Raw genomic sequence first — 13273 nt, 5'->3', positions numbered from 1 at the left:
ATGGTTTAGCTTGCATATACACATTCCACTTCTGGTGGAAATATTTTATGAAGAGTATAGCCCTTTTTAATATATTTTCTTACAGATTTAATAACAGTAATATTGTGAAATATCACATTCTCGGCTCTGATCGAAACCGTGCTCTGTGCTCTGCTTTAGGGAACAGACTTAGTTGATATTTTTGTAACCAGATGGAGAAACACATTAGTAATGCCGCGCTATCTCGTGGACCGGTTGAACACTACGTAATGACGTTATTATAACTAGTTTCTTTTGCAGAAGTACATCCAGACGAAAGTAACAGTGTAACAGCGAGTAACTAGTTATTTCGTGTCCAAGTTATTTTTGTAACCGTTAAAATTAAGTAACTGTTACAAAGTAACTGCTACGTTATTTTTCGCCCATCCCTACTGTATAGTACGTTATACCGCGTTTTATGCTTCAGGTGTTGTGTGAGTTTTTGTTGTCTTGTTGAAGTGTTAATTATAAGAGAGTAAGTAATTAATAGTGTACAAAATGAATTCCATTAATAGTTTACAATCAATCATTTTCATCTAGGTCATTAGAGGCGAAAATATAAATAAAAAGGCTTGGTAGACCAACCTGCTATTAAGATTTCGCAAGTAATTTCTAAGAAGGGTAGGACTTTTAACAGAATTTTTAATGCTAATATGTTCGAAAAACTTGATTGGTTGTGCATCTGCAATGTCAAGAATGCTCTATTTTGTTTTTCGTGTATGTTATTTGGTGGCGAAGAAATGTGGACTAAAACAAGAATGATTGATGCGCATCTTCTAAATGAAAGGGTTAAGAAACACGAGGCATCGTCAACCCACATAAAAAATGTCCTTAGTTTAGCCTTCGTGGGAATTGTAAATATTGTTGCTCAGTTGGACGGTGCCTATAGAAGAAACATTGAACGTGATAAATATCACCATTAATTGTATTAGATTCTGTGACTCCTTTGAATTAGCTCTGAGAAGTCACGATGAAATGGTTTCGTCTTCTAATCTAGGCATATTTCGTGATCTCATAAATTTCAGTGCTGAGCTAGACAACGCTCTAAAGACCCAACTAGAAAATTTAACAGTTTTCAAGGGGACGTCAAAAATCATTCAAAACGAGCTTTCGGCGTTTATGCTAGAAGTCTGTCATGAGATTTCACGGCAGGTAAAAACCGTGGACTTTCTAGCTGTTACTGCAGATGAAACAAGTGATGTCTCCAACAAATTTCAGATGGTGGTTATTTACAGACATATCCAAACAACAAACCTGTTGAAAGATTCTAGGACTTCATTGTTCCTACTGGTCATGATGCAACATCTTTGGCTAAAAGCATAACACATGAGCTTGATCGTCATTTAGGAACTTGTCCCAAGAAACTGATCGCTCACACGTATTATGATGGTGCTTCAGTCATGAGTGGCTCATTATGTGGTGCTCAAGCATTGGTCTAGCAAACTTACACAGACGCAGCTTATGTTCATTATTATGCGCCAGCTTAATCTGATCATGCAGAATGCCGCATCAGCTAAAGAGTATAAAAGTACTGTCACCGACAATATGCAACCCCCTATATTTCAAGTTACCAACCGCCACTAATTTAATATATACTATAGTGATTCAAATTAAGTAGGCGGTTAGGCCTATCAATGAGCATGTACTACTATGTGCTATTTGTTGTACTTATAAATAAAACTTTACGTACTCACTTTGAACTATAGTAAAACTGGACCATGCAGTGTGCTTTCTGTGATGCGAAGGTATTGATGATTTCACTGACATCAATGGCTCTAGCCCAGGCGTGCACAAACGGCGCCCATCGAGCGCGGCCGCTCCTTCGGAGCGGGAGAGCTGTCCAAACAGCTCGCCAGAAAGGTACGTTGGAATGACGTATGCCTGCTATTGGTAGAAGATAACCCACGCAGCTATCTGGTGTAGTGTGTATTATCAGTAGCTATTTCACTTTGCCTATCTACGGCTACATAATGGAGGAATCTAAAAGACGGAAAAGTGATCATGAGGCAAATTCTTTCAATAATGCATGGGAGAATGCTTATTGTTTCACATCAGCTGGAGTCAATACTTATCTGCCACAAAAGTTTGAAAGAAAGAGGAAAACATAATATAATGCGTCACACATAGAGATACGTTGGTTTTGTTGGTGAAGATCGCAGTAGAAAGGTTCACGAGTTGAAAGTTTGCATTATTACATGAGGTAGGGTACTTTAGAATTTATTAATCTTCAACAATTTATAAATATCTCTCTTCAGGGAAAAGGCCAGCTCATTGTTGATGTGTTGAATAAATTACGGGATTTCAGTCCAAACTTACACTTTTCGTAAGTCAGTTTTGGGAAGGTAATATGGCTCACTTTCGAACGATAGAAACTGCTCGTGATGAAGCAATGTTAAACGATTATGTTCAAATATTAATTTAAATTCAAAATGAATTTAATTCTAGGTTCCAAGATCTTGTCTTAATTGGAAAGAAGTTTAAAGTTATAATAAATTCCTTCATCACCAGTTGAAACAGTGTCATACATAACATTTAAGTGTGCTTAAATGCGACAGGATCAAAATTCCGGCACATGGGCGACGCTGATATAACCTCGGCAGTTGCGAGCGTCGTTAAATAAAACATAACATTTAACGATTTACAACTTGAACTTATTGACCTTCAATGTGATCTAAGGACTAAAGACCGTTTGAATAATACTACTAGCCTAGTTGAGTTTTACATGACTAAACCTTAGCAATAATATCTACGACTACACAGGCTGACTGTGAAAATGATTGCTATGTCTGGCTCAAAATTTATATTTGTGAGCAACTGTTTTCTATTGTGAACTTTAATAAAGGCAAATATCGAAAATCTGTAACTGATGTTTCATTACGATCAGTAGGCCTACTGTTCCTTTCAGCTGCCAACAGCATAAAGCCCCGTTTTCATGTAGTGATAAATAAAAATATAACAAAATGATATTGCACATTTAAGTATCTATAGAATTTCTATTATTTCCGTAAAATAAATATTTAGGGGACAGTTGGATAAAACAGGATGGTATGATAAACCGGGATACCCGACTTATTTCGTTGGAAAGTGCTGCAACTTACCGAATGATGCGAGGACTTTGTTCTTAGACTAGAAGGGGACATTATGCAGTGCTCACATGCAGAACGAACACGTTAATTTTTGTTGTGTAGAGAAAAGTTTAAAATCAGCTGCGTAACTAAATTGTTCCGACTGATTTTAATGGGCACATTCTGGGATTAAATTTGCAGAGTTGAAGAGTAAGTCTCTATATAAATAAAACATTATTAGTCTTTAATTCTTTGTAAAGAAAACCCCTGTAACTTTTACCGTTTTGTTGTGATGCCATGTTTTTCTTTACAACTCCTAGTCGGACAAAACAGGATACCCTATGGTTTGGTAAAACAGGATAGTATCCCGTTTTATCCAACTTGCATTGCATATGTGGGATTTCACTTTAAATTCTGAATTGAATATGTTCTCGCTATGACAACCAACAATGACAGTAGTTAGGAAGAAGAGGATGAAGACAACGAATTCTGTAATTCAAAATCTGAAGAGGGATGATGCAATAAGTGTACTCAATGCCAAGAATGGGCTCGTCAGGCATGCAGTAGTATAGAATCGGAAGACTGCGAATAATTCTACTGTAACCTTCGTAAATGAAAAATTCTGCAATAGGACTATGAATCAATGTCAACAAACAGGATAGACCTTAAGTATAATTAATTGATATTCTTCATTTAAGCTCACATACTTATTTTAGTCCTACTAATATATCAAAAAGAGTTTTGCATCACCTGTAGAAGTGGTATTTACGCTCCACTTGAAGAAATATCCATAAAAAAAACATTTGAAAGCTATCCTTTTAACTGTCTGAAAAACGTAAACCATGTTGAGAAACAGTTGAAGTCTACCCTAGAAACCGACTGAAAAAGTAAACAGATGTAAACAGAAGTGCAAGAAATCTCATCTCTCAGCGAATAACCCCGGGTAAAACAGTTTTATTTCATTCTAAAGAGGTTGAACAATAGCAAGGCGGTCAATTACGAACTTCAACCGTGTGAGGATTGTTTCTCCATGTCAGGAAGGACTATCATAAAGCAAGTAGCGAGCAGCTTAGGATTGAACCAGAGTGATGTGGTACGAACCTGGAATCGCTTCCGAAACCCAGGTATTGTCGACGACCTGCCTCATAGTGGTCGTCTACGGGCAACAACAGAATGTGATGATCGATATCTGCGAATTATTGCCATGAGAAACGCTGAGAATACTGCTGGCATGATTAACAATGACTTTCAAACTGCGACAGGGAGATGCGTATCCAATCAAACTGTATGAAACCGATTACATGATAGCAGACTGCACTCCAGACGTCCATGGCAAGGCCCAACTCTTACACCTAGGCACGTTACACCTGGGCAAGAAATCATCACCAATGGACTGTACAAAACTGGCACAAGGTTCTATTCACGGACGAATGCCGAATATGCCTTGTGCCAGATAATCATCGACAACGTGTGTGGAGAGAATCAGGTAATGTTGCACGACTCAGACACCCCTACAATCAAATTCAGTAAGGTAGTGGGTTAGTGATGTTTTGGGGTGGCATTATGTGGGGTCGCGGAAAAAATTGGTGTCGATCCAAGGAATGCTGAGGGCTCCACAGTATAGGAACAACATTCTTCAAGCCATAGTAGCACCGTTTAATCAGCACTTCGCAAAAGGATTAATGTTTATGGACGATAATTCCAGAATCCATCGTACGGTTGTTATCAATGACTTTCATAATGTTGAAGGAATTGCCAGGTTTGAATGGCCCGCATGCTCTCCAGACATGAATCCAATTGAGCATGTCTGGGTTCAACTAAAGAGAGCCATTCTTGCGCGCCCTGACCTCTCACGCAATCTCGAAGACCTATGCAGAGTTGCTGTTGAAGAATGGGACAGAATGGATCAACAGTTGATAAATGTGGTGGTAAACAGTATGCCACGAAGAGTCCAAGCATTATCAATGCAAGAGGAAGCACTACTCTCTATTGAAGTTGCTAGGATAGAGATTTGGTACTCCAGCCAATACTCAATTTCCATTTGGCCATCCACACCATTGCTATAATTTTGTCAAAAACTGTTATTTTTTTGTCAACAATTGTTAAAAATAAATACATTTTCATTCCTTAGCTTTCCTTCTTTTTATCTTTTATTGAAGATCTAGTTGACAAGTGATGCAAAACATTTTTTGGTGTGTTTATTATGCATTATAATAAAAACACACACATTTTTTTCAGTTCCTTAACAATATTTGCTTTATTTTAAATAAGTATCCTGTTTTACCCAACTAGTCAGCGAAAACGGGATACTTGCGCACTTTCCAAGAAAATTGTTTTCCCACTTTAGCTATATCATTAGAAGTGAAAATCAAAATGTATTATGAAAGTACATAGAATAGTGGATTCATAAGTAAAAATTGAATTGTTTCCTATCACTTCAACAGGAAATATAGAAGATTCCGTGTTAAGTATCCCATTTTGACCAACTCTCCCCTATTTATTAATTAATAATAGTCCAAGATAGTTTTGTAAACACTGAACGGGAATTCATTTCATGAACACCTTGTGTACATTTTGTACGAGATCACCCCTTCTTCCAGTCCATCCTTATACGTACAGAGCGCAGCCAGTATCTGCATTCCGCTCATGAGCTGTGAGCCGGATTGGAAAGCACAAACCTTGTACAGGCCTCCTCTACCCTTTCACATTCGATACTGAGGAGGCTGAGTTCACGAAGTCTGTCTTGGGTCATAGAATTCTGCAGATAGTTCTTTGTAAGTTTAGCTTTGAAAATGATCATTCGGCCGGAGCAACAGTAACTGGAATAGTTATATAGGTAAAATACAGTGCATAACTCTGGAATGCTAGCAGCTACGACTGAATTTTCGATTACTAATAGATTTGTTAAGTCAGCTAAAGAAGTTAATGAGGATATTTATTTTTTCAGAGCGTTTCTGAAACCTACGAGGGCTATTCATAAAGTAACTTCCGTTTAATTTTTACAAACCTGTGAATGACGTTACAGAATTCGGTTACAATACGTTTGAAAGTATACACTCTAGTTTATTTTTCCGCATAGTTTCCAGTCGCATTGAGACACTTGTTATAGCATTTGACGAGCTTTGAAATTCCTCAATCGCAGAATTCGGTCGCCTGCGACTGAAGCCAACCTACGACGCTAGTTTTCAACTCTTCGTCATCGTCAAAGTGCTTCAAGCCATGCCACGTCTTCATGTGCATGAAGAGATGGTAATCGCTAGACGCCAAATCTGGGCTGGGTGATCCAATACTTCTCAGTTAAACTCTTGCAGTTTCGTCGCAGTACGACGCGCTGTATGCGGCCGGACATTGTCATGCAGGAAAATCACCCCAGACTCAACATGCCACGACGTTTGTCTTGAATGGCCCTTTTCAAGTTTGTTAGTGTGTTACAGTAATGAGCGTTAATTGTGGCATTCCTCTCCAAGAACTCCACTAGCAAAATTCCTTTTCTGTCCCAGAAGACAGTTACCATGAGTTTCCTCGTGGAAAGTGTTTGACAACACTTTGTGGTTTTTTTTGGGGGGGGGGAGTGAGTATGGCTCTACTGCATTGATTGAAGCTTTGTTTCTGCATTCACATACCGCACCCAAATCTCATCTCCTGTCACAATCTGACCGAGAAAAGAATCACCTTCTCTTTCGTAATGCTCAAGAAAGGACTGCTGCTTCCATCGCTGAGGCTTTCGTTCCTCAGAAAGGAGTTTAGGCACCCATCTGGCAGAAAGTTTCTGGTAGCTCAAATCTTCGGGAGCAGCACACCCATGCACATGAAGACGTGGATTGGCTCGAAGTGCTTTGATGATGAAGAAGAGTTGAATACCAGCGTCGTAGGTTGGGTTCAGTTGCAGGCGGCCGAATTCTACGATTGCGGAATTTCAAAGCTCGTCAAACACTACGACAAGTGTCTCAATGTGACTGAAAACTATGTGGAAAAATGATCTAGTGTGTATCCTTTCAAACGTATTGTAACCGAATTCTGTAACGTCATTCACAGGTTTGTAAAAAAAAAAAAAAAAACGGAAGTTACTTTATGAATAACCCTCGTATTATCTGGTCTGGGAGTTTACTGGATAAATCTTCCTCATATTCATTTTGAAGAATCAGTGCTGCATTGTGAGTCTCTTTGTAGAAAGCAGAATTTAGAAATTTAGGGGAAATAATTTTGAACAAATGGTTAAAATTATGCATACCCTCAAGTCTGTTCTTTAATTTGGCTACAATTATGTCCAAACAGCCATTGAAAACAGTGGTTCTGAAATATATCTTTGGATCTACAAGCCACTTGTCCTGACACAATTCATCAAAATGTTTTTTCACTTTTTGAATGCTTTTATTTTCAAATTGTGCTTGGATGCCCCAGCCCTTTGCCAGAGATGTAGCTGATTACATTGCTTCATCAAAATTATTTCGGTAGCAGGCTAAATTATCAGCTGCATTCTGAATAAGAGACACTCTTTATCAAGCTCTACATTTTCCGATTGCATAATTTGTGATGCTAAATTAGTACATTCTATAATCTTTGATTGCAACACTATCTGAAAAATGAATTTAAATTTCTCTGATCAATATTAATTTTGACAGAACCTTAAGTACATCGATATAAGCATAACGCAGGGCTTTAACAGACTGGTATCTCAAAGACCAACATGTTGGGAAAAGTTTTTTAAAGGTATAAAAAGCTACCAAATGTTCCCATATTTTAATACTATGACTGAAGAAAAGATACAACAATTCCACAGTGTCATAAAAGGATTCAACTTCTTGAATTCCACATGCAGTATCGTTAAGTACTAGATTTAAATTATGCACTGCACAATGTACATATTTTGCAGTTCTTTGTCTTTGTTCAATTCTCGTTCTGACACCTTTGTATATGCCTGACATATTGGCACAACCGTCATACTCCTGACCACAGCACTTAGTTAATAAGAGTCCCTGTTCGTCTATTGCACAGAGTATTTCCTTCTCTATTCCTAATGCACTTTGATCTTTTATTTCGCGAAAACCTAAGAAGCTTTCATTTATCTTCACGTCACAAAAATTTCCAGTTACATCATGTGAAACTGTAACGTATCTAAATATCTGACTTAATTGTTCTTTTTTGTTATGTCCTGTGTTGTATCTGCAATTATTGAAAAGAATGGGGCAGCTTTAATGTCATTAATAATTTATTTTTCAACTGCACGGATAAAACGTTTATTAATTCATTTTCAATAGAAGGGCTTAGGTACTTCTGTGTATATTTTGGTTTATGTATGAGATCACGTAATACAGGAGAAGTTCGATGATTGCTAAAAAGTTTCCATTGTTTGATTTTTCAATTTGTTCCCTATGCCCCCCAAAAAAGCTAGATTATTGGATGTCAGTGTTAACATCACATTCACAGTATGCTTAAGGACCTGTTTCCATATGTTTTCACTTTTCTTTAGTTCTGAATCCATACCTGCGTCAACTGTGTTTTTCTTATGCCACAAATTGAAAACGACGCATGCGTTCAAATGTGTGTAACTAGTTTCGTGTCGCACTGTACTTTTGGTTAACCATCTCCAATCTCTGACTCCTTCCCTCCAAGCTGAAGACGACTTCTGCTATCCAAAGAGCCAACACAGTTTATGATAAACAGAGCCATTTTTAATTGAATAACACAGCCATTCTCTCCTAATTCTTTGCCCTGTCAATGTGAATTTATCATAATAGGCCTATTTGGTGGAAAAGGATCTGTTATCCTGCTTATGACCTTTATGAAAAGGGCCCACTGCCTCTGACTGATAAGGATTTTGTCTAACAAACAACTTTTTAGTTTCATTATCTACTTGTAACTCATGATCTGCACGATCATTTGAATACTCTTCAACTGTGATATTACATTTAAGGCGATTTTGTTACAATCTTCTTTTTTGCCAATGCTTTCACAATTGCTGTCTTTATTAACATCTACAGTATTTCTATAACACTTTTCACTTCAGACGCGCACTCACTTGTGGCACCGCAAACATCTGTAACTGTTGAGCTAGCACTACTACTAAGACCAGGAAGAGAAAAAAATTACTTATTTTCACTAATTTGTTTGTTTCTTTATTTAACTCTCGCTTCTTCTTTCTTTTCTGTGCATCACTTAGATGTTCGTACTTAACTTTAAATGGTTTCATTTTTTCATTAACTACAGTACTGTACTGTCGATACTATCTAATAATAATTTACTCGATTAAAACACAGAAAAATATACGAACAAAATTAAATGAAAAACAGTTCAAATAAAGTTGGAAAAATATCATACCGACCACACAACTGACATTATTAACTTCCTGCAAAGACAGCTCATTAGAAACTGAGTAAAGTTGACTGATTGTTACTACATAAACGTCTTATTGAATAATTATTGGCATTATAAATTTTAACAAAAAACCCATTCCATTATTATCGAATAAATTTATAACAAAAGTTAAATGTTCAGAAAAAATGTGCATAAAATTATCTCAGGTTCATCATACATCAAGAAAATGCTCATACAATTTTATAACTAAAATATGATATTTTGGTATCAATTTTCATTGTTGTGATTATGATAAAATAACTTTGCGCTGTTTTTTTGTGAGGCCTGAGATTGATGGTGCACACCACGTGTACATGTTATACAACATGGCAGTCGACAAGGGCACAAGGCAAGCATTGTTTACAGCTGTGCTGGATTCAACAACATAGTCTGATTCTATGAAACCAACGTAAATAGTGATCTGGCCAGTTATATACAGACTGCAATTGATTGTGGTTTTTTCCGTCTTTTTTTTGCGTGGTGTTTGCAGAACCCCTTAAAACCAGAGACCCGCTTGCATTGCAGGCCCTGCAGGCCCTAATATTATGCTGCTAAAACTCCTCTTCTTGGCGCTTAAAAATGTCTGCACACTTCTTTGCGTTTTTTTTTGCAATTTTTTCCACACCAAATGCAAGTTGATAAGTTTTTTTGTGAACAATGCTGAATAGCTCTTGTCGGAATTCTTGCTTTCACTCACGAATCACAAGATTAGCACTTTCACTAAGAGTTAATTTTACCTCCCGTTATAAAATAAAACTTCCAGCACTTGTCTATTTGATGTTAATTTGTGTCCAGTTATTTGTTGTTTTATATTGCCTATTAAAAAAACACATGTTCCATGGTACTGCGTAATTGTTGTGGCATTATGTTAGAGTAGCGACTCGAAAACATGTGCGACACAACCAATAACATATGAAGAACTGACTGTACTGCACGTACTGACAGGCCGAGGCCTGACTCAGTGTAACAAGTCCAGACATGTTCTTCATGCGAGTTCGCACTCCAGTCGGCACAGATTACAATTCTTCAATCACAACAAAATTTTGTTTCAGAGTCATTCAAACAAAATTGGAGGGTAAGCATAAAAAAATGTTGAAGTCGGAAAATAAAGGGACACCCTAATGTAGACCTGTAACTAAATCATATACATTTAAAAATGCGAGAATTGTGTAAATTAGTCCATATCTGTGGAGTAACGGTCAGCGCGTCTGGTCGCGAAACCAGGAGGCCCAGGTTCGAATCCCAGTCAGGGAAAGTTATCTGGTTGAGGTTTTTTCCGGGGTTTTCCCTCAATCCAATACGAGTAAATGCTGGGTAACTTTCAGTGTTGGACCCCGGACTCATTTCACCGGCATTATCACCTTTATCTCATTCAGACGCTAAATAACCTAGATGTTGATACAGCGTCGTAAAATAACCCAATATCTCTCTCTCTCTCTCTCTTGTGTAAATTAATTTCTATTGTAATAACTTTTGTAACTTGTTATTAATTTAAAATGTCGTGAACAAAGTGACTCCAAATTATACTATTGCTTTACTTTTCTTATTGACATCAAATACACACCTCTCCGCCTTTCCTCACATAACCCAGCATGCTGCAAGAAGTGTATGAACATTTCAAGCTGCTAGATGGCAGCACAGTCACGTTTCACCACCGCTTGCAATGCTAAATAGGAAAGCTTTCCAATATTATTGTTAGAGAGTATTTGCTTGTACCATATGTCCTCTGTCTTCCATTGAAGCAAAGGGCTTGGACAAAATGCTTTTACTGCACTCTGTTCTTGGTAAGAGTGAGAAAGCTCTATCAGCCTTTTGTGTCGAATTTTCTTTATTTCTCTTCCTTGTTTTCTGTATTCCTCGTATTTTGTTGGCATTATGGATTCCATCTCAAGGCTTGTTTTTTGAACAGAGGCCAAAACATATAAGAAACCTTGTTCGAATTTAGGTATTTAACAGCTGCCTGAGACCTTTTCGCTAGAGTGCAAGAACAGTATGAGTACCGGACATGGTTTCTTTGCATCTTAAATGATTACATATTAATGGAAGTATGTATTTATTTGTAGCTTGTTTTGTTATCCCCTCTTTTTCTTTTCTGAAGATGAGTTCTTTATTTTGTAATGTTACTTAATAACAGTGATACAGAGGTCGTGTTTACTAATTCGAAAATTTGCAACTTTATGCTACAGTTGAAGAGGTGAGAATGATGTACTTCTAAGCCATACAGACAATGTTTTACAGGAGAGCATGTTAAAAGTATATGCTCTCCAGTGCTATTAGGTGCGGTATCATAATTTCTTCGGTGTATATTTGCGTGATTTGTTGAGTAATTTTTATAATATTTTAATAGTAGCTTCTCCTTATGTGTAAGAAATGAACTCGCACAAAAAGCCATTTTTGTTAAAAGTATGGCTCTGGACTATGTCAGTCTCACCCCTTCAGTTAACAGCAGCATGTTATAATATATTTCTGATAGTTATTCTGCTGATGTACAGTCACCTGAGTTAGACGTTACTCTAGTGATATTTTTCTTCTTCTCCTTCCACTCTGTTTGTTGCATACACTTTCTTTTTCTCATTGTATGAAATGCATAGAAACTAAGGTAGTTTTGTGTTGAGCGAAAATTTATTTCGATGTTTCTTGAAAATACGCGATTTGGCATCCCTGTTATCAAAAAAGTTGTTTCTAGTGCACCATCCGTTCGCGAAAAGAAATAGAATCAGGGAATACTAAAATACTCAAAGTCTGTGCATCCTAATTTGTGGAAAACTACAAAAAATTGTCTAACACTTAGAAGATCAATTTAAAAAAATATTACCGGTACATAAATATATCATATTGAGATAGAAATTATAAAATAAATCTTGGCATAAAAATTTGTTCTTTTTTGTAATTTAATTAGTTTGTTGATAATGTCTAACTTGTTTTAGTTAATTTGGCAGATACCGGTATTTGAAAAATAAGTAATACTTTTCATTTAAAAAGTATTTATTTGTACGAAGTCAAGTGTCAAAAATCATTAAAAGGATTGTTCAAACTTCTTTCAGCTTGAAATTGAAAAACTTAAACGAAGCATTTTCAAACCTAACTCTTCATACAAGTAAGTGGACATCTTTATACATCTTGTTCTTCTGAAGTATTTTAATGTCTTTTTAAAACCTGAAAGTTACTGTTCGTACATAGTTTGATCTTTATATTCTTCTTTTAAATAAGGAAATACTTAGAAAAGGCAATTGACAGAGTACATTTGAGTAAACTGATTGGAATCCTGAAGCAAATTGGTGTGGATTGGAAAGAGAGGAGGTTGTTTATTGATCTTGATATGAAATGAGTCAAAGTCAGGATTACTTACTTACTTACTTACAAATGGCTTTTAACCCTGCTGTTCTGTTCGGGTCTATATGACCCGAAGTGAATATTGTTTTCTTAATATTATCTTGAAATAGTGAGATATGCTTATGAGACTCGGTGACTTTGTCTAACAATGCAATATGGATTTGTGATTCAAAAATAATTTAAAATTTTCAAATAGATTTGTCATAATCTGTAATTGTTACTTATGTAATGTTCGGGTCAATATGACCCAACATAAACTTTTATTATTTTCTGATGTGGTATTAACATTTTTCAAGAATTTCTATCATGCTTTTATTATAATGAGTAGAAATTGAATTATTGCCAACAATCAGATACACTAATTTACAACAATGGACTGGTTTCCTGTTGTTTTCTGAATGAATTCCTTCTAAACTCTTACATTTTATGTGGATAAATATTTCAATGTTGTTTCTCAGTTTGAGTTCAGACACCATGACGGAAAGACCACTGAGTAATGCTCA

General features: G+C 36.5%; 1 protein-coding gene across 1 annotated transcript in view; it reads left to right on the top strand.

Moving 5' to 3' along the window:
* LOC138710184 (putative divalent cation/proton antiporter TMEM165) overlaps positions 1-12553 on the top strand; it is a 150700-nt gene extending 138147 nt beyond the window's left edge. Inside the window, exon 8 of the mRNA XM_069840818.1 lies at positions 12482-12553. Coding sequence (XP_069696919.1) covers positions 12482-12538 — 57 coding nt within the window. The 3' untranslated portion in view covers positions 12539-12553. The remainder of the gene's footprint in view (positions 1-12481) is intronic.
* Positions 12554-13273: the final 720 nt, after the last annotated feature.

This window comes from Periplaneta americana, chromosome 12 (genome assembly GCF_040183065.1).
Source record: "Periplaneta americana isolate PAMFEO1 chromosome 12, P.americana_PAMFEO1_priV1, whole genome shotgun sequence".
Classification (NCBI taxonomy): Eukaryota; Metazoa; Arthropoda; class Insecta; order Blattodea; family Blattidae; genus Periplaneta; species Periplaneta americana.
This window is presented reverse-complemented; position numbering and strand designations above follow the sequence as displayed.